This window comes from Apodemus sylvaticus, unplaced genomic scaffold, assembly GCF_947179515.1.
Source record: "Apodemus sylvaticus unplaced genomic scaffold, mApoSyl1.1 scaffold_354, whole genome shotgun sequence".
NCBI classification, from domain to species: domain Eukaryota; kingdom Metazoa; phylum Chordata; class Mammalia; order Rodentia; family Muridae; genus Apodemus; species Apodemus sylvaticus.
Window position 1 is genome coordinate 56220 of NW_026263065.1, and position 22314 is coordinate 78533.

The 22314-nt window shown below is 39.0% G+C and overlaps 1 protein-coding gene across 1 annotated transcript in view; it reads left to right on the forward strand.

Annotated features, from left to right (window-relative positions):
- LOC127676101 (zinc finger protein 431-like) overlaps positions 1-16779 on the forward strand; it is a 56566-nt gene extending 39787 nt beyond the window's left edge. The window contains exons 2-5 of the mRNA XM_052172024.1: positions 12942-13068; positions 13328-13391; positions 14729-14946; positions 15115-16779. Of these exons, the coding sequence (XP_052027984.1) occupies positions 12942-13068; positions 13328-13391; positions 14729-14946; positions 15115-16421 (1716 nt within the window). The 3' untranslated portion in view covers positions 16422-16779. The remainder of the gene's footprint in view (positions 1-12941; positions 13069-13327; positions 13392-14728; positions 14947-15114) is intronic.
- Positions 16780-22314: the final 5535 nt, after the last annotated feature.

Consider the following 22314-nt stretch of genomic DNA (forward strand, 5'->3'; position numbering starts at 1 on the left):
GTTTCTCTGCTATTAGATTCAGTGTACCTGTTTTTATATGGAGGTCCTTGATCCACACAGGGAGATAAGAATAGATCAATTTACTTCCTTCTACATGCTGACTGCCAGTTGACCAAGCCCCATTTGTTGAAAAGGCTGTCTTTTTTCCACTGGATGGTTTTAGCACTTTTGTCAAAGATCAAGTATTATTTTGTCAAAGAAATTGATCTAACTCTATGAGGAATTGATTTGGAATTTTGATGGGGATTGCATTGAATCTGTAGATTGCTTTAGGCAAGATGGCCAATTTTACTATATTAGCCCTGCCAAAGCATGAACATTGGAGATCTTTCCTTCTTCTGAGAGCTTCTTCAATTTCTTTCTTCAGAGACTTGAAGTTCTTGTCATACAGATCTTTCACTCGCATGGGTAGAGTCACAGCTAGGTATTTTATATTATTTGTGGCTATTGTGAAGGGCGTCATTTCTTTCTCAGCCTCTTTATCCTTTGAGTTTAGGATGGCTACTGATTTGTTTGAATTAATTTTATGTCTGGCCACTTTGCTGAAGTTGCTTATCAGATTTAGGTGTTCTGTGGTGGAATTTTGGGGGTCACTTAAGTATGCTATCATATCGTCTGTATATAGTGATACTTTGGCTTCTTCCTTTTCAATTTGAATCCCTTTGACCTCCTTTTGTTGTCTAATTGCTCTGGCTAGGACTTAAGTACTCTATTGAACAGGTAGGGAGAGAGTGGACAGTCTTGTCCTAGTACCTAATTTCAGTGGGATTGCTTCAAGTTTCTCTCCATTTTGTTTGATATTAGCTACTGGTTTTCTGTAGATTGCTTTTACTATGTTTATGTATGGGTCTTGATTTCCTGATCTTCCCAAGACTTTTATCATCAAGAGATATTGAACTTTATCAAATGCTTTCTCAGCATCTAATGTAATGATCATGTGTTTTTCTTTTTGTTTGAGTTTGTTTATATCGTGGATTACATTGATGGATTTCCATATATTTAGTCTTCCTTGTGTCCCTGGGATGAAGCCTACTTGATCATGGTGGATGATCTTTTTGATGTGTTTTTGGATTTGGTTGGCAAAAATTTTATTGAGTATTTTTGCCTTGATATTCATAAGGGAAATTGGTCTAAAGTTCTCTTTCTTTGTTGGGTCTTTGTGTGGTTTTTCTATCAGAGTTATTGTGGCTTCATAAAACAAACTGGGTAGCGTTCCATCTGTTTCTATTTTGTGGAATAGTTTGAAGAGTATTGGTATTAAGTCTTCTTTCAAGTTGTGATAGAACTCTGCATTGAGGCGGGGCGGTGGTGGCACACTCCTGTAATCCCAGCACTCTTGGAGGCAGAGGCAGGCGGATTTCTGAGTTCGAGGCCAGCCTGGTCTACAGAGTGAGTTCCAGGACAGCCAGGGCTACACAGAGAAACCCTGTCTTGAGAAAAACCAAATCAAAAAAAAAAAAAAAAAAGCTCTGCATTGAACCCATCTGTTCCTGGGTTTCCTAGGAACCCCTCTGTTCCTAGTTGGTAGGTTATTAATGAGTGCTTCTGTTTATTTAGGGGCAATGGGATTGTTTGGATCATTTATCTGATCCCGATTTAACTTTGGTACCTGGTATCTGTCTAGAAACGTGTCCATTTCCTCTAGATTTTCTGCTTTTGTTGAGTATAGGCTCTTGTAGTAGGATCTAATGATTTTTTTTGGATTTCCTCAGTATCTGTTATGTCTTCTTTTCATTTCTGAATTTGCTGATTTGGGTACTGTCTTTGTACCCTCTGATTAGTTTGGCTAAGGGTTTATCTATCTTGTTGGGTTTTTTCAAAGAACCAGCTTCTGGTTTGGTTGATCCTTTGTATAGTTCCTTTTGTTTCTACTTGGTTGATTTCAGCCCTGAGTGTGATTATTTCCTGCCATCTACTCCTCTCGGATGTATTTGCTCCTTTTTGTTCTAGAGCCTTCAGCTGTGCTGTTAAGCTGTTAGTGTATACTCTTTCCAGTTTCTATTTGGATGCACCCAGAGCTATGAGCTTTCCGTTAGCACTGCTCGCATTATGTCCCATAAGTTTCGGTGTGTTTTGCCTTTGTTTTCATTAAATTCTAAAAAGTCTGTAATTGCTTTCTTTCTTCCTTGACCAAGTTATCCTTAAGTAGAGTGTTGTTTACTTTCCATGTGTATGTGGGCTTCCTGTTGTTGTTGCTGCTGCCCCTGTTGTTGTTTTTGTTGTAATTGAAGACCAGCCTCAGGCCTTGGTGATCCTATAGGGGGCAAGGAATTATTTCAGTCTTTGCATATCCACTGAGGTCTGTTTTGTGACTGAGTATATTGTCAGTTTTGGAAAAGGTACTGTGAGTTGCTAAGAAGAAGCTATGTTCTCTTCTTTTATGTTACAATGTTGTATAGATATCTGTTAAATCTATTTGGTTCATACCTTCTGTTAGTTTCACTGTTTCTCTCTTTAGTTTGTGTTTCCTTGCTCTATCCATTGATGAGAGTGGGGTGTTGAAATCTCCCACTATAGCTGGGCAGTGGTGGCACATGCCTTTAATCGTAGCACTTGGGAGGCAGAGGCAGGTGGAATTCTGAGTTCGAGGCCAGACTGGTCTACAGAGTGAGTTCCAGGACAGCCAGGACTATGCAGAGAAACCCTGTCTCAAAAAAAAAAAAAAAAGAACAACAAAACGAACAAACAACCAAAAAAAGAAATCTCCCACTATTATTGTGTGGGGTGCAATGTGCTCTTTGACCTTTATTAAAGCTTCTTTTATAAATGTTGGTTCGCTTGTATTTGGAGAATATATCTCCAGAATTGAGAGTTTATCTTGGTAAATTTTTTTTTCCTTTGATGAGTATGAAGTGTCCTTTGTCATCTTTTTTGATTACTTTAGGTTGAAAAATCAATTTTATTTGATATTAGAATGGCTATACCAGCTTGTTTCTTGGATCCATTTGCTTGGAAAATTGTTTTCCATCCTTTTACTCTGAGGCATTGCCCTGTCCCTGTCCTTCCATGAAAAATTTTGCTCTGTACCCCCACCTCTTCATGTCTGAGAGGGTGACGTCCCCTCCTTGTGACATCCACCTTCATGGTACATTAAATCTCCACAGGACTAGGTGCATCCTCTCACACCTAGGCCAGGCCAGGCAAGGCAATCCACTGGTACACATGTGCCAGGGGCCTTGCAGCAGCCTGAGTACACTCTGATTTGTGACTTCTCTGGGAGCTCGCAGGGTTCAAGAGCGGTTGACATTGTTGGTCTGTTTTCTCATGGGGTTGCCATTCTCTTCAGTTCTTTCATGTCTTCTCATAAGTCTCCCATAGGTGTCCCTGACGTTAACCCAATACTTGGCTATACCTTCATCTGTCTCACTCAGCTACTGGTAGAGCCTCTCAGACAACAGTCATGCTAGGCTCCTGTCTGAAAGCACAGCACAGAATTAGTAATAGTGTGAGGGTTAGTGCTCATCCATGGAATAGGGCCTACATTGGTCAGGTCTCTGTTCAGCCATTTCTCATGATCTGCTCTATATTTTTCCCTTCATTATTTTTTAGAAAGGATCAATGATGAATGGAAAATTTTGAAGGTATGTTGGTATTCCAATATACCAACTGTCTATGTACTTCAGGTTCCATATTCCCACTATTGCACATTTCACCTAAAGTTACCCACATTGAGTACTGAGAGTATCCCCTATGCCAAGTCTCCAGGACTTTCTAAATATACCTTTGTCCCCCACTGTCTTAGTCAGGGTTTCTATTCCTGCACAAACATGACCAAGAAGCAAGTTGGGGAGGAAAGAATTTTTTGAGCTTACAGTTCTGTATTGCTGTTCATCACAAAAGGAAGTCAGGACTGGAACTCAAGCAGGTCAGGAAGCAGGAACTGATGCAGAAGCCATGGAGGCATGTTTCTTACTGGCTTGCTTCCCCTGGCTTGCTCAGCCTGCTCTCTTATAGAACCCAAGATTACCAGCCCAGGGATGGTATCACCCACAAGGGGCTTTCCCCCCTTGATCACTAATTGAGAAAATGCCCCATAGCCGGATCTCATGGAGGCACTTCCCCAACTGAAGCTCCTTTCTCTGTGATAACTCCAACTTGTGTCAAGTTGACACACAAAACCAGCCAGTACACCCACCCAGCAGCTCCTAATTTCCATTCATACCAGTGGCCCTCTGGGCTTCTCTCCAGTCTCCCATACCTCATTCTGCCCCCTTTTCCCTTTCCACTATGCTGTCCTACACAGGTCCTACCTTCTGATTCCCATGTATATTTTTTACCCCTTCTAAGTGGGATTGAAGCATTCCCTACTTGGACCTTCCTTCTTGTTTAACTTTTTGTGGTCTGTAGGGTGCATCATGGGTTTTCTGCACTTTTTGGATAATATCCCTTATCAGTGAGTATATACCATGTGTAACTTTTGTATCTGGGTTGCCTTATTCAGAATAAAATTTTCTACTTCCATCCATTTGCCTGAAAAACTCATGATGTCTTTGTTTTTAATAGATGAATAGTATTCTGTTGTGTAAACCTGCTCCACATACTGGAGCACATGTCCTTGTGGTATTGTGGATCACCTTTTGTGTATATGCCCAAGAGCAATATAGTTGGGTCTTCAGGCAGAACTAATTCCAATTTTATAACTTCCAGAGTGTTTTAAGCAGTTTGCAAACCCATCAGCTCTGGAGGAGTGTATTCCCTGATCAATATCCTTGTGAACATGTGCTGTCCCTTGATTTTTTTGATTTTAGCCATTTTGATTGGAGTAAGATGGACTCTCAGGGTTATTTTGATTTGCATTTCTTTGAGTATTATTGATAGTGAGCATTTCTTTAAATGTTTCTCGGCCATTCAAGTTTCCTCTGTTGAGAATTTTCTATTATCTCTGGACGCCTGTTTCTGGGCTACTCAGTTTTTTGAAGTTTAAGATATTGAGTTCTTTATATATCTTGGAGATTAACTCTGTCCCATGTAGGTTTAGTGAAGATCTTTCCCCCTGTTTCCATGTTGTGGTTTTGTCTTGTTGACAGTTTAATGAGGTTTCATCTGTCACTTCCTAATCCTCGAGCCACAACTAGAGAGTTCTCTACTACAGTGTTTGAGGTAGCTTATGTACTCTCATTTATCTACAACTATATTGGGAAGACTTCTACTTTTCCAATTTGCATTCCCTTGATCTTCTTTAGCTGTGTTATTGCTCTGGCTAGAACTTCATTTAGTACTTTGAATAGAAAGAGGGAGTGGACAGTCTTGTCACTGATTTTAGTGAAATTCCTTTCAGTATCTCTGCATTTAGTTTAATGTTGTCATGTGACTTTGTTGCATATTCACATTTTTGTTTGTAATAGTTCTTGTTTTTCTTTCTTTCTTTCTTTCTTTTTTTTTTTCCTGAGACAGGGTTTCTCTGTGTAGCCCCGGCTGTCCTGGAACTCACTTTGTAGACAAGGCTGGCCTCGAACTCAAAAATCCACCTGCCTCTGCCTCTAAAATGATGGGATCAAAGGCGTATGTCACCACAGCCCACCTGTTTCTAATAGTTCTAATAAGTATCTTCATACACTATTGGCATTTGGGCATTGATGAGTTAATGAGTAATATCACACACATTAAAATTTTAGAACACCAGAAATGTTCTTTGATTTATTGCAATCTTGCAGGTGTTACATAACTATATTCTTCACGTTAATGTTGATATGTAAATATTAAATTTTCATGAGTATTTGATGGGAAATGCAACTTTATCCTCTGGTTTATTCTCATGATCCAGTACAGCAAATATGAAATGTATGGTTCAAATATTAAAAGAGCAGTCGAAATGCAGTGGAGGTAAAATCCTTGATAAATAAAACATTCTAGGTCCATTGGGATCCAACTTTAGTTGTTCCTGTGTATTTAGGATCAGTTAGGGATGTGAACCCTGCTAAGAATTAAGAATGAAAATCTGCATATTGACTTTCTCAACCTGGAGCAGACATGGGGACTCTAATTCAAGATAAATCATTACTAGCATATTTAATATACAGTACAATTTGCAGAAAGATTTCCAGGCAACAATCAGTCAAATTAGTGCAATCTAGGTGCATGATATACTTTAAGTTTTGACTATATAGAAAGTGTTTGGCAAAGTACATGTGTCCACAAGTGTGGGTTCTATATATGAACGACCTAGAATTTAAAGTGATCTATTACCAATAACATGGAGGGAAGCCTGCCACAAAGAACATTGAACACTTGCCCTAAGCATGTTTGGTAGGCAAGTGAAGAAAGAGTCTGGGATAATCGATCTGCAGAATTTAGATAAGGTCTGCCTCTATAGCTAGCAGTAGGTAAGTTCTACCTTCAAACTGCAGAGAGGTCCCCTTGTCACTAACAAAATCCACTGTGAGACTTTTGGATTGCTTGCAGGTATTTTTTTTTTTCCTTATTCATTGGGAAGAATACCCCGTATGATTAATACTCCTATATTCCATGGTGACCTGTTGGTGCAAGGAACTTTGCCCCCAATATTCTCTTGTGAATTAAAGAGTGAAGATCTCCAGCAACTGTACAAATTAGCCTCAGGAAAAGATGAACTCCTTCTTTTATTATTCAGGGCTAAATGGCCTGTCCTGAAGCCATTTTACATGCATACAGCAGAATGTACTCAGAAAATTTTATTCATATATTTGTACATACTAAATTTCATATACTTAACAAGGAGCAAACCAGCTGTGAACAGTATTGGAAAGGATTTAGAGAGGATTAAGGAAAAACTGAACTAATATGTTTTAATTAAAATGTATAGTTGTCAATATTATATAAAAATCGACTAACATTTTGACTGGGTCTTAAGAGCAATGGATGTTGTTACAGAAGACACTAGTTTCATCCCCCAGAACCCACACAGTATCCAAGTATTTGCTCTAGGTGCATTCCCAAGCATTGCCTTCTGGATTTTGTTGGTAATTCACAGAGACACTTGAATGTGAACATTCATATATATATATATATATATATATATATATATATATATATATATATATATATATATATATAATTAAGGTAAACTTTAAAAGAAATTGATTTGTATTCAGTGATATCAAAGCCTGAGACATACAGCGTCAATTTTAGTTAAACTATAATGTTTCTTGTCATGAATCAAAGCAGCTGTAGACTTTCTTTGAGGCAGTTTGCTCAGAGACAAATCCCTTATTCTGAAGTTAGAATAGCACAGCAAAGCCTTTTGTCTAAGAAGAGTATACACTGTGTTGATCAATGACTTTCCCTCAGTGTTTTCTGAACTTTGTTCTCTGTCCTTTACATAAGAATCGTGGCAATGATACATCTCTGTGTCATGTCCTACATCATAATTTAGGTACTATTGGCTCCTGAGCAATTTACATTCTTGGTGTCATTTACTTTATTTTTAGGTATCAAATTGTGGTACAATATGCACATTCAGAGTCATGTTTGCCCATCATTTTAATAATTTATGATGTTGTTTGGATGACTTGGATGTGGAAAAGCCCTTAAATATCTGTGCTTTTAAAGTGTGACCATGTTCAGAGTAGGCTTTAAATAAGCATGATTAGGAGGAGGCAAACCCATATGTGAACAAACCCAGAATTCCTAGGTAAAATCTCAATGCTCCTTTTCTTCTTCATAGTCGTCTTCTTCTTCTTCTTCTTCTTCTTCTTCTTCTTCTTCTTCTTCTTCTTCTTCTTCTTCTTCTTCTTCTTCTTCTCCTTCTCTCCTCCTCCTCCTCCTCCTCCTCCTCCTCCTCCTCCTCCTCCTCCTCCTCCTCCTCCTTCTCCTCCTCCTCTTCTTCTTTTTTTATGAAATCCTTGATTTGGAAATGCTTTCCAGGCTCTTCTTGCCTGCAAAGTTAAATAAATGTATAAATAAATAATAAATAAACAAGTAAATAAATCAAAATTTTTTTGAGTAAAATTTACCTACCAAGGACATGCCAAGATGATAGATATATAGACTATTAGAAGATAGGCAAAAGTGCTATTGAAATACTGTACGATCCCCAAAACCCGAGGGCGCCACAGCATCCAGTGCCTCGGAAGGCGACATCCATATCACTCACGAGAAACGGTCTTGATGCTATAGCAAGAGGATTTTTATTCCAGAGGCTCTGGGCTCCACAGCCGTACACCACGCAGGGGGACAGGACTGTGGACCCTGAGCAACTCAAGTCAGGAGTATTTAAAGGGAAAAATCACAAGGCAAGGGTTGGAAGACAATCATGCACGGGATTGGAAGCACAGAATGAACAAGTCAGGCAATAGTTTATGCTTTAAGGAAGGTTAATGATTATTTGGAGCAAACATCCTTAGGGCATTGTAGAGTTAAACATTGGGCCAATCATCAGATGAGCTAGCTCCTGGGACAGGGTGAGCTATCTCTTGAGGCCAAAGGTCTCAAGCTGAGGGCAGAAAGGCAATATCCTCAGTGACTCAGTGCTAAGCTTATTGCTGGGGTCTAAAAATATTGAGTTGGGGGGTAATGGCATTAGCAGTTTACAGAAGCAAGATAAACAGATAATTAGCTCATTTCTAGTTACCTTACAGGGCCAGGATCACTTATTCAAGGCCCTTTTGCCTAGCTCTTAACAAAGGGCAGGTTCTGGAATGTAAAGTGTTTGGGACTCCTTAGAAAGCTGGCCTTACTCTGAAGCTAATAGAAAAGAAACTGGGAAGACCCTTGAGGACATCGGTACAGGGGGAAAGTTTCTGAACAGATCATCAATAGCATATGTTCTAAGATCAAGAATTTACATATGGGACCTCATAAAATTACAAAGTTTCTGTAAGGCAAAGGACACCAACAAAAGGACAAATCGGAAACCAACAAATTGGGAAAAGATCTTCACCAACCCTACATCAGATAGAGGGCTAATATACAATATATACAAAGAAGTCAAGAAGTTAGACCCCAGAAAACCAAATAACCCTGTTAAAAAATGGGTTACAGAGTTAAACAAAGGATTTTCACCTGAAGAACTTCAGATGGCAGAGAAGCATCTTAAAAAGTGCTCAACTTGATTAGTCATTAGGGAAATGCAAATCAAAACAACCCTGAGATTTCACCTAACACCAATCAGAATGGGTAAGATTAAAAATTCAGGAGACAGCAGGTGTTGGCAAGGATGTGGAGAAAGAGGAACACTCCTCCACTGCTGGTGGGGTTGCAAATTGGTACAACCACTCTAGAAATCAGTCTGGCAGTTCCTCAGAAAACTGGGCACCTCACTTCCAGAAGATCCTGCTATATCACTCCTGGGCATATACCCGGAGGATTCCCCAGCGTGTAATAAGGATACATGCTCCACTATGTCCATAGCAGCCCTATTTATAATAGCCAGAAGCTGGAAAGAACCCAGGTATCCCTCAACAGAAGAATGGATGCAAAAAAAAATGTGGTATATATACACAATGGAGTACTATTCAACCATTTAGAAACAATGAATTCTTGAAATTCTTAGGCAAATGGATGGAGCTGGAGACCATCATACTAAGTGAGGTAATGCAGTCTCAAAAGATCAATTATGGTATGCACTCACTAATAAGTGGATATTAACCTAGAAAACTGGAATACCCAAAACATAATCCACACATCAAATGAGGTACAAGAAGAATGGAGGAGCGGCTCCTTGTTCTGGAAAGACTTAGTGTAGCAGTATATGGCAAAACCAGAACAGGGAAGTGGGAAGGGGTGGGTGGGCGAACAGGGGGAAGGAAGTGAGCTTATATGGACTTTCGGGGAGTGGGGGGCCAGAAAAGGGGAAATCATTTGAAATGTAAATAAAAAATATAATTCGAATAAAAAAAAAAAAGAAGGCTGGCATCAGAGCTTTTTTGGAGCAAGATAGCATTTTAAACTTTTGATTTCTTGGGGGTCATTAGAGACTTAGGCTGTATTTTCTATCCTTTCAATACAAATCTCTTAAGATGTGGAAAAGGTCTGGCCCTAGTCTGGAAACCTTACCCAAGAACTAGTACACTGTGTTGCTTTAACACACTAGTTGCTTTAACACACTCTAACCCTGAGGGAGGAATTCATGTCATTAAAGAGTCACTTGCCAATCTGTGCCTCCAGGCAAACCTGCTGATCAGAATTGGAGGGTTCTTCCAGCTGCCTTGCCCTTGGTTCCCTGTAGCTGAGCAGTCTTAAATACTTCATTTGTTGTGTGCTGTATGCTACTGCTGGGTTGTGTCAGAGGAGCTCAAGCAAGCTCTGAAACTGCAAAATAGTGAGCATATGTTTAGTGTCCTCAATGAGGAGGAGAGGGGTTGGGGGAGGGAGCAAAAATTGTCCTCCATTTCAAGGAGTGGGTGCAAACCATCCTCTAGTTACAGCCAACTCTGATGTCCCTTGTGGTAATAGTCATTCCCAGGACACACTGTGGCATGTGAGTATCTTATCTGTAGGAATGCAACTGCACAAAGCATTTGTAGCAGAAGCTTCTGTACTGAAACATGCCTGTCAAGATGGCAAATCATATAGGCCAGATTTCTTTGCTGTTGTCAACAGGGATGCTTTAGCATTTAGGTGTGTGACATCCATCTGAAGTTAATTTTTTTGCAGTTTTTATTTTTCATGTCGTGTGGGTAGAAATATGATAGATAATAAGCTGTTATGTAAAAGACTAAAATTGATGATGTAAAGGGTTTACCAGTTCTTATTAGATGGTAAGCCACACCAAGTAGACTTCAGACGACTGAAGACTGACTCTATAACATTCACAAATCAGCAGTAGTCCAACCAGCCTTGTTAGCAGTTAGAATCCTAGGATACTCGACTTTGTTCTCGGCCTATAGTAATTGAGAGTTGTGCTTGGTATAGTAGTAGCCCGGGCTGGCATTTGTGCTTCCATCTGCCCAGTATCTTCTGGCTTTTATAGTCTCTGCTGAGAAGTCTGGTGTAATTTTGATAGGTCTGCCTTTATGTGTTACTTGATCTCTTTCCTTACTGCTTTTAATATTCTTTCTTTTGTGCATTTTGTTTTTATCATTATATGATCATTATATATCATTATATAATGATTTGATCATTATATTCTTTTCTGATCCAATCTATTTGGAGTTCTGTTGGCTTCTTGTATGTTCATGGCAAAATGGCTAAGAACCAAAACTCAGGTGATAGCAGATACTTGAGGACTCAGCTATACCACTCATGGCCATATAGCCAAATGATTCTCCAACATGTAACTAGGACACATGCTCCACCATGTTTATAGCAGTTTTATTTATAAATTTGTAACTGCCAGTGGCTACTTTTGAACTGTTTACTTGGCCACCTGGAAGAAAGATGGGGATAGGAACAGGATGAAGGGAGAAAAACATGGAGTCAAGACAAGATTTCCAGCTCAAGAAGAAGATTAATGGTGGTCTCCATATTATATAGGCGGGGCAAGTCCCTTCCCCAAAACCAGGGAAAGGGTGTGTTCCCAGGAACTTGTCAGGCTGTTCTCTGGGTGTTGGCTCCACTGCTCAGGCTGCTGGGCGGGTCACCTGCTTAATTCAGGAATTTGTACACTTGCAGAAACAATGAACTTCACCTTAGTCAAAGTCAAGTTGTGCCAGGTGGCTTAGCACAGCAATACAGCTCTGTATACCTGTACCACTATAGGTATACCACTCCTGGCATATAGCCAAAAGATTCTCCAACATGTAACAAGGACACATGCTCCACTATGATCATAGCAGCTGTATTTATAATAGTGAGAAGCTGGAAAGAACGGAGATGTCCTTCATCAGAGGTATGGATACAAAAAATGGGTTTCATTTACATAGTGGAGTAATGTGCAGGCTGTTGATTCCCTAAAATCTTTCCAGTTGATCATTCCTTTTTACATAAGAGGTATATAGGGGGTTCCTGATTTTGTTTCAATTGCTTTAGGATTCAGCCACTATCCTGGAAGTGCCTAAGAGCTATAAGAGTTTTCTTGTGGTAGTTTATGTATTTTACAGTTCACTTACATACACTATGATATTAGTAGCCCATTTGTATACTTTGATTGCGTCCATTTTGTGAAATAGTAAAATAGCTACACCAGCTTCCATTTTAGGTCCACTTCATTGGAATATTTTTCCCATCTCTTTAGCTTGAGTTAAAATCCAGTGATGCTTCAAAAATCCTGAACTCTGGCCCTCTCTGGGAAGTTATTGGTATCACAGGTGTTTGCTCTCCTGGCCAGTGTGAGTCAGAAGCCTAAGCACCTTTTCAAAGGAATAAAGCCTCATAATTAGCTATAATAGTGTTTCCCATTCTGGGACACTTGCCTGCTTTGAAGAGCCAGCTTTTAGTTACTCAGAAGGAGATTTTTGAATAAAGTATCCCTCCAATTCCTTTCTTTCTCTCTGCTTTCTCCAACTGTTTGTTGACCTGGAAGATGTCTGTCTTGGAAGATGAATATACAACTGGGATGAATGTGTAATTAATTTTAAGAACCGAAGTAATATTCTGATTGGTTTCCTTCCTTGTGGTTTGAGTTTTGCAAGGGATACTGGGTCATACTATACAACTCTGGATGTCCTCCAACTCACTGCATAGACCAGGCTGGTATCAAACACAATGAGATATTTTTGCCTCCGTCCTCAGTGATTAAATGCATTAACCAGTCCAACCATCTTGCTCATTGCTTTTGTAGTAAATAATTATTCATACAGTGTCTCTCATGTGTGCTTGCTATGCTTGATCTGTTTGCTTGTCTCTTTATGTCTTTAGTCTTCCAAGGGTGTATCCAATCATAAGAGTGAAGAAAGGACAGATGAGAACCTCATTATTCAGTTTCCTTGAGAAATGACTTGGTAGTCATGGTTACATTATAACTTGTGTGTCAGGAAACAAGTCAGCGCAGGACCAAAATTGCTTGAAACTATTTTCAATGAAATATACCTGTCTAATAGTTCATTATCATGCTTTCCTTTGTCCATATATATGGGATATTTTAGAATGCAGTGACATATGATGATGTACTGGTGAAGTTTACACGGGAAGAATGGGCTTTGTTGGATGCTTCGCAGAAGAGTCTCTACAAGGATGTGATGCTGGAGACCTATAGGAACCTCACTGCAATAGGTAAGACTGTGAATGTAGTTTTTAAAATGAGGGGCAACTGTTTTTTTGTCATTGTGCTTGTTCATGTTTGTTTGTTTTTGTGGTTTTTATTGTTTTTGTTGTTTTTATTGATGTACTTCTATAATTTCATTTGAGAAGGAGGACAAATAAGGTGAAATAAATCAGGCCTGTTTCTAAGGATCACTAAAGAATTTAAAGTTTTTTAAATTTTGCCTAAATCCCAGTACTATATCATACATTTTCTTGTCCTATATTCTAGGTTATAACTGGGAAGATCACAATGATATTGAAGAATATTGTGAAGATTCTGTAAGACAGAAAAGGTAATTTTCTTGTGCATGCTGATGCATACCCCTGAATATGCCTCTGATGAAATCTTAATGTGTTCTTGAAACTTTCGTTAAAAATCAAGCACGTAAATGAGCACATCTTTAAGGATACTGATTATTAAATTTATACAAATGTGATACCTCAGTGTCAGGTATTGGATTTGTGATTGCAAGCCATTCTTTAAGAAAGAAAACATGTAAACAATGCCTTAACAGATAGTACCATTTCAATTTCAGCCCCATTCAAACTACACTGCAGAACTGCCAGTCTGTTTGTTCTCATACCATTCAGATAGGGAAAGTGTACACAGTGCATGTGTAATCAGTTTATATCCAAAACTTTCTGATATGTACGTCTGTAGTATACTGATGTTACTTATATACTTGTAGGAATGTTGCTAAGATTATTGAGAATGGAAGTTCATGAATGTTTAAAATGTTGTTGGAGTGAAAACTTAATCCAAATACCACATGTCTATGAGGAACAAAAATTAAAAATGTGTGAATACAATGTATATATCCTTTCTTTGTTATTGTTCCATTCATAGGTGTTATATAGGACATGTATATCTCTGTCTGTCTATCTATCTATCTATCTATCTATCTCTCTATCTATCTGTCTGTCTATCTATCTATCTATCTATCTATGTTTCTATGTCTCTATCTTTTGAACATAAAGTATATGATTTTCTACACCTAAGTGATATTGACCTAACCTCTGTTGCTCTCTCATAGGATAATTATAAGATCTGTAAAGTTTTCCACTTACAGTAAATTTGTTGAAAGTTTAACATTTTCAATTAATTGATTTCACACTTTCCTTGCAAATACATCAACAAACTTAGATTGCACAATATCCCTATGAGTATTAGTAATGTAGAAAATTTATGATTGTCCTGTTTAATTTCACCAGTGTTGTATGGCTCACATTATTCAAAATTTATGTATGCAATTATTGAGGTAATGCTGTGAATGCCTGTACATTTTCTCACATATGTGAAAAACCTCATACAGGAAAAGGATGGTATAATTTTGAGGTATGTAGTAAATGCTCTTACTGTCTGTGGTATCTTTATAATTATGTAAATAATACTAACAATGAAGCAAACTACCACGGATTTAAACATAATGATAGAACACAATTATATGTGCTTCCTCTTTAGAATGAAAAAAAGTTGTTCAATAAATTCATACAGATAAATGATTCATTAGTAGTATGAATTCGGTAAACCTTTCATATATGCCAGTAACATACACAGGCTTGAAAGTAGTCATACTATAGAGAAACACTCTCACTATATCCAATGCATTGTATTCTATTTGAATTACAGGCATCTTCAAAGGGATAAACCAATTCATACTAGAGAGAAACTTTATGAATGTATGCAATATGACGGAGCCTTTGCAAGAAACAATTACCTTCCATTACATAAAAGGATATATACTGTATCCATTGTGTATTATACTAGTCTTCAAACACATAGAAGAACACACACTGCAGAAAAACTCTGTGATTGTAACCAAAGAGGTAAAGCCTATTATTGTCAAAGTCATCTTCAAAGGGATAACTGGAAAGATACTGGAGAGAAACCCTATGAATGTACCCAGTGTGGCAAAGCCTTTGCACGTCCCAGCCATCTTAAAATTCATAAAAGAACACATTCTGGAGAGAAACCCTATGAATGTAACCAATGTGGCAAAGCCTTTGCACAACAAGGCGATCTTCAGAAGCATAAAAGAACACATTCTGGAGAGAAACCATTTGAGTGTAAGCAATGTGGCAAAGCCTTTGCACAAAACAGCCATCTTCAAAGTCATGAGAGAATACATACCGGAGAGAAACCCTATGAATGTAACCAGTGTGGCAAGTCCTTTGCAGAACACTACCTTCTTCACAGACATACAAGAGCACATACCGGAGAGAGGCGCTATGAATGTAACCGATGTAGCAAAGCATTTTCATCAAAAAGCAGTCTTCAAGTGCATAAAAGAACACATATGCAAGAGAGACCCTATGAATGTACCCAGTGTGGCAAAGCCTTTGCACGAAAGAGCCATCTCCAAAGCCATATAAGAACACATTCTGGAGAGAAACCCTATGAATGTACCCAGTGTGGCAAAGTCTTTGCACGTCACAGCCATCTTAAAATTCATAATAGAACACATTCTGGAGAGAAACCCTATGAATGCAACCAATGTTCCAAAGCCTTTGCACAAAAAGGTGATCTTCAAAAGCATAAAACAACACATACTGGAGAGAAACCCTTTGAATGTAACCAATGTGGCAAAGCCTTTGCACGACACACCAATCTTCAAAGGCATAAAAGAACATATATGGGAGAGAAAGCCTATGAATGTAACCAATGTGGCAAAGCATTTTCAGAACGAGGCAGTCTTCAAGTGCATATAAGAAGACATACTGGAGAGAAACCCTACAAATGTAACCAATGTAGCAAAGCATTTTCACAACGAGGCGGTCTTCACATGCATATGAGAAGACATACTGGAGAGAAACCCTATGAATGTAACCAATGTAGTAAAGGATTTTTATCACAATGCAGTCTTCAAGTGCATAAAAGAACACATACTGGAGAGAAACCCTTTGAATGTAACCAATGTGGCAAAGCCTTTGCACAAAAGAGCCATCTTAAAATTCATAAAACAACACATACTGGAGAGAAACCCTTTGAATGTAACCAATGTGGCAAAGCCTTTGCACAACACAGCTATCTTCAAAGGCATAAAATAACACATACTGGAGAGAAACCCTTTGAATGTAACCAATGTGGCAAAGCCTTTGCACAACACACCCATCTTCAAAGGCATAAAATAACACATACTGGAGAGAAACCCTATGAATGTAACCAATGTGGCAAAGCATTTTCAGAACGACGCAATCTTCAAGTGCATATAAGAAGACATACTGGAGAGAAACCCTACGAATATAACCAGTGTAGCAAAGCATTTCCATCACAAGGCAATCTTCAACTGCATAAAATAAGACATATGGGAGAGAGTCCCTAAAAATGTTACCAATGTGGCAAAGCCTTAGCATTCTATGGCAGTCTTCAAATTCATAAAAGAACACCTACTGGAGAGAAACCCTATGGATGCAACCAATGTGGCAAAGCCTTTGCACACTATGGCAGTGTTCAAATGCATAAATGAACACATACTGGAGAGAAAGCCTGTTAATGTATCCAGTGTGGCAAATCTATTGCAGAACATGGCCTACTTCAGAGGCATAAAAGATCACAATCTGGAGAGAAACCCTATGACTGTAAACAATGGGGCAAAGGATTTTCAGGACAAGGCAAACTTCACGTGCAAAATCTGTACTAGGCTGGCTCTTCTTTTAAGTTTAACAAGTGTATCTGGCCATTGCTCCTTTGTGGTTTGTTTGTTTGTTTTTTTTTGTTGTTTTTTTTCTTTTTCCATCCTTTATCCTCATCTCCTACCCGTAGATTCATTGCCTACAACAAGATAGGATAGAAACCACGATAGAGGAGAAGGACATCCTGAAACCCAATTTCTTGCTTTGACCACAGCTACTAACAAACCACAAAGAATGTTCGTCCATACAGGACCATCAAGTCCCAACCTGACCTCTCAGAGCCTGTGTATATAAGTACCATCTGAAAAGTTCTCCAAATTCAAAACATCACAGAATTGCAGTAATTATCAGTGGCTAGCAAAACCATGCTTCTGGTAGAGTATGTGGCAAATCATGGTGAGCCACTGAGGACACTCAAAAAGCAGACCTGCATCCCCACAACTGGTATAAAATGAAAGCACATCCTTACCATATTCCGCTGACTTTTAAAGATGCCAAAAATTTATATTAATTTTAGAAAAGTTGCATCATCAGTCTTTTTGAAAAATGTTTTTGAAACAAGGAATTTTGTCACCTTGATCCCAGTCTCTTGCATCCTAAGGCAATAACCTTGCTTCCCATGTCATTGCACTTCCTACATCTGGAGTTGAAAGGCTGTATCACAAGCAAGTTTCAAAATTATTCATTTCAGTCATGTAATGATCTGCCTGTTGTTGAAATCAGAAACAAATATACTTGTTGTTCATGGCTTCTGCCTTCAGGCTAGAACAGGAAGAAGAGTTTCCTGTGTGCACTGGAAGTTGAAAGAATGCAGACCATAGGTACCTCACAGATTAAGGGAGTCACCAGCAGAGGTCTCCATCCTGAAGAAGGTCACAATGTGTCAAAAAGAGTGATTTTATGATCGCCAGCATTTATTTACTCATGCATTGATAGGTATACACCTTGGGGAGAATATGTTGAGCCCAACTTTGTTAATCTAGTTGAATCAGTTAAGAAATTTGAATCAGTGGTTATTGGCTATAACTATGTGTTTCAGGCTACAGAATTCAGCAGCTAATATTGCACATAGTGACAAAATCATACATGATCTTATTGATGCCATTTTCCCTACCAGGGAATGTTCTGCTCTTTTTAAAAGTCACAATGGCTATGCATTGTTTCAACTATATCTATCATTCTCACAAGTCAAGGGTGGTAACCTCCCCCACACCTTTTTTTCCCATTTTTTTAGTGCATCACTGCTCTGATCACCTGTTTTGTCTATTCTCCAATTACTCTAGAGAGTTAAGAATTTTATTTTTCTTAAGTGGTATTGTTATTTGATTGTCTTTAGAAGAATTTCTTTTGTAACTTAGACTTGCCATTTACTGTATAATTTCTTTGTATACCTAATCCTGCCTCTGGTAGCCATTGCCTGAAGAGAGTCATGCAGACCCTTCTAGCTGAGACAATTGAATGACTGTCCTCAATTGAATGAATGTCCTCCTTTGTCTTAGACTTTCTCAGGGAAAATATATATGCAGAGGAACTTCAGAAAGTATGAGTCCACCTATTAACTTTGAAGCTGGTATAATCAAAGCAAAGAAAAGGAGTGGGATGAAAGAGAGAGGTTTCTTACTTTGATAATAGTTTCTAAGGAAATTAACTTATAAAAACTTATTATCTGTAATTTCATGATTTACTAGCTAGTTTGTATGTCAGGTTGGGCACAAACTGGAGTTATCACACAGAAAGGACCCTCCCTAGTGGAAATGGCTCTATGAGATCCAGCTGTAAGTCATTTTCTCCATTAGTGGTCAAGGGTGGGATGGCACATTTTGTGTGGTGCCATCCCTGCGCTGGTAGTCCCGGGTTCTATCAGAACACAAGCTGATCAAGGTAAGGGAAGCAATCAAGTAAGCAACATTCCTTCATGGTTCCTGCATTAGCTCCTGCATCCAGGTTGCTACTCTGAGTGAGTTCTAGTCCTGAATTTCTTTGCTGATGAACAGCAATGTTTAAGTGTAAGGTGAAGAAATCCTTTCCTTCCCATCTTGCTTTTTGGTCAGGATGTTTTTTTGAAAGAATACAAACCCTGACAAGACTCCTGAGTTCAACCAACACAGAAGATCTTGACAATTGTTGTGGCGATGCTTAATAGTACTATTCCAATGTTAAGATCCACATCCAGAGATGAAAGGTGTGAGTCATACTTAGCTTGCTTTAGAACATATATCTGAAACATGGGTATATTTTCAACCATAAAGCCTAGTTAATCTTTTTAAAATAATTTTTGAGATAATAATTAAATCATTTAAACTTTTACTTTCTCCCTATTGTTAAATCTCAAACATTGGCACAAATGGTTGAGGTCTGTATTTAATAAATCAGAGATGGCCACACTGTCAAGTTCTCCCAGAATCCCTTGGCCTCTACCTGTTACAATTGATAATTATGAGATAAAGGTTTTATTTATGAGTTTTGGTCTTATTCCCAACATTGAATCCCTTATCTTGTTAGAAAAGACAGTTGTGCCCCTGGAAGCTGACATAAATTCAAAACCAATTATATGATCAGTTTTAGAGAAGGTACCATGAGGTGCTGAGAAGAAGGTATATTCTTTTGATTTAGGATGAAATGTAATATTGATATCTATTAAATCCATTTGGTCCAAAACTTCTCTTGGTTTTACTGTGTCTCTGTTTAGTTTGTGTTTCCCTGATTTTTCCATTTTTGACAGCAGAGTGTGGAAGTCACTCACAATTATTGTTTGAGGTGCAATGTGTACTTTGAACTTTAGTAAAGTTTCTTTTACAAATGTGGGTGCCTTTGCATTTGGATCATAAATGTTCAGAATTGAGAGTTCCCCTCAGTGTGTTGGCGAGGGAAATCCAGCCCTACAAAGGGAAATCTATTTTTCAGAACTCAGAAATCCATCTGTGTCTGCCTCCCAGAATGCTGGGATTACAGGTACCACCGCATGGCTAATGGGAATTTAGTGTTACCTCTTTAAGTGCATCTACCTGTTGACCCATGTTATCCTGTATTTCTTTAAGGGATTTTTGTGTTTCCTCTTTACGGACTTCTACCTGTTGACCTATGTTCTCTTGTATTTCTTTCAGGGAGTTATTTATGTTCTTCTTGAAGTCCTCTATCAGCATCATGAGATGTGATTTTAAATCCAGATCTTGCTTTTCCAGTGTATTGGGATATCCAGGCTTGCTGTTCTGGGAGGACTTGTTTCAGATGTTGCTTTGATTTCTCTTGTTAATGTTCTTGCATTTGCCTTTTGCTATCTGGTTATCTCTGGTGTTAGCTAGTGGTGCTGTCTTTGATTGTGGCTTTTCTGTCCTGCAAGCCTCTGTACCTGTTCTCCTGGGAGACTGGTACTCTCTGTGTACACAGGTATGTAGGTACTCCTGTGAGAGCAGCTCTCTTGTGATTGCATTTGGGTATGTAGCTCTGTAGTCCAGGATCAGCTCTGGGTGTTCTGCAGTCAGAAATTGGAAGACTCCTTTCCAAGGCTGCTCCTAGGCTCTTGTCAGGGTTTTTGGCTGTTTCCTCTGAGCAGCAGGGATGGACCTACGTGTGCTGTCTGACCTCTCTGTACTCCTGAGTATTTAGCTTCCTCCCTGCACCACTTGGATATATCATGATTTGGTCGCAAGCCAGAGACAGATGCTGGAAGGCTCCAGCCTTAGGGTTCCACATGTGATCCTCTGAGCAGCAGGGGAGGTCTTACCTGTGCTGACTCACTTCTCTGCACTCCTGGGTGGTCAGCTTCCTCCCTTTGCTACTTGGATATGGTGTTGTAGCAGAGGAAGGTCCCAAGGCAGAGCCTGAAGCCAGAAGGAAGAATTATAATTTAAAAACTAAAAATTATTTTCAACCCTTAATAAAAAAATATGATACAATTCTTAAATAAATAAAAAAAAGGTTATCTTGGCCATGATGTCTTAGCACAGAAAGAAAAAAAAAAACACAAAACACAACCCGAGATGTGATTAGATCCTGTTTGATGACCAATACAGCACTGAATGTAATGTCTGTTCCAAGTCTGTAATCATTTTGCCTTTAGCATTGCCTTCACTCATTTATAAGTATCTTCCACGTCAACTAACTTGTCCTCAACAAATGATCATTGAGTGTATTTTAGGATTCAAGCCACCATAAGTATAAATGCAACAACATGGTAGCTCACAATCATCCCTCATGAGATCTTATGACCCCCTCTGATATGTCTGAAGATAGGTATGTTGTACTTACATATAATAAGTAAACCTTTGGGCAGGAGCGAGCAGGGCCATAGCAAGTGGACCAGTGCTAGTGGGACCAGAACCAGTAATGCAACAGTGATCAGAGGGCCTGAATGTAATTCCTAGCAACCACATGATGGCTTACAACTATCTGTACAGCTACAGTGTACTCATATCCATAAGAGCACAAAACAACAATGTCTTTCCATTTCAAATGGTGTCACCTTTTACATGTCATTGAACTAGGCTTTTATTGAGAAGAAAATTCAAGTATTATTGAACACCCAATATTAATGTTGATTGTGTCATTGTAATGACCTGTTCAGCAGCTGTTTAGAGGCCTACTCTCTGATGTAGGAAGGTTACAATGGCTGGTTATAAACCAGAGTTGTCTCTTTTTTGTGGTTTAGAGCCGTATTTCTAACAAATTCCTGGAAAATTAACTTGTGTATCCTAGGATTCTAATTAGCAGTAAGTCTGGTTGGAATACTCTTTATTTGGGAATGGTATAGCTGATGCATTTATAAAAAGATAAAAAGGAGGATATGTTCTGTGGATGTATGTTAAGGTATGGGAGAAGGGATGTCTCAGTGGGCCCATGCAGAGGCATTCCTTGCCCCTGAGTGACCAGTCACATGATGGTATAGTATAGAACAGAGTTTACAGGCAATGAGGAGGGGAGTTAAGAGGGTAGTAGAGACAGAGAAATGCAGATAGACAAAGTAGAGAAGCAGAGGTGGGCCATGACCAAGTAGAGAGAAGGGGAAGTGAATGAGGAAGGGAGGAGGAAGTGACATGCTCAGGAGGGCAAGAGAGAAGCAGGATAAAACAACAAGAGAGGGGGGAGGGGCAAGCAGCCCCATGGACCAGGTCAGGCCCAGCTGGCAGTTGCCAGGTAACTGTACAGAGGAGCATAACTTGCTGATGCCAGGAAACTGGAGATGGAGTTTAGACAGAATCCTAACACTAGCGCCAGCCTTCAGTTATCCAAAGTCTACTTGATATGACTTACTAATACCTAAGAACTGTTAAACCCTTTACATTATCAAGTTTGGTTCTTTACATCACAGTATAATGCTGTATTGCTCCCCACAAATGAAATGCCATTTAAAAGCTTCAGAAATTTTAGCTTCAAATGTATCTCACACCAAAGTGCAGATCAAGTTGAAGATGCTAATGAAACTTGTCCTCTCTGATTTGCCTTTCTGACAGGCATGTTTCAAGGTACAAGCTTCTGCTACAATTGTTTTGTGCAGATGCATACCCACACTTTAGATATTCAGATGCCAACACTGCATCCTGACAATGGCTAATACCACAAGGGATCTCATAGTTGGCTGCACCT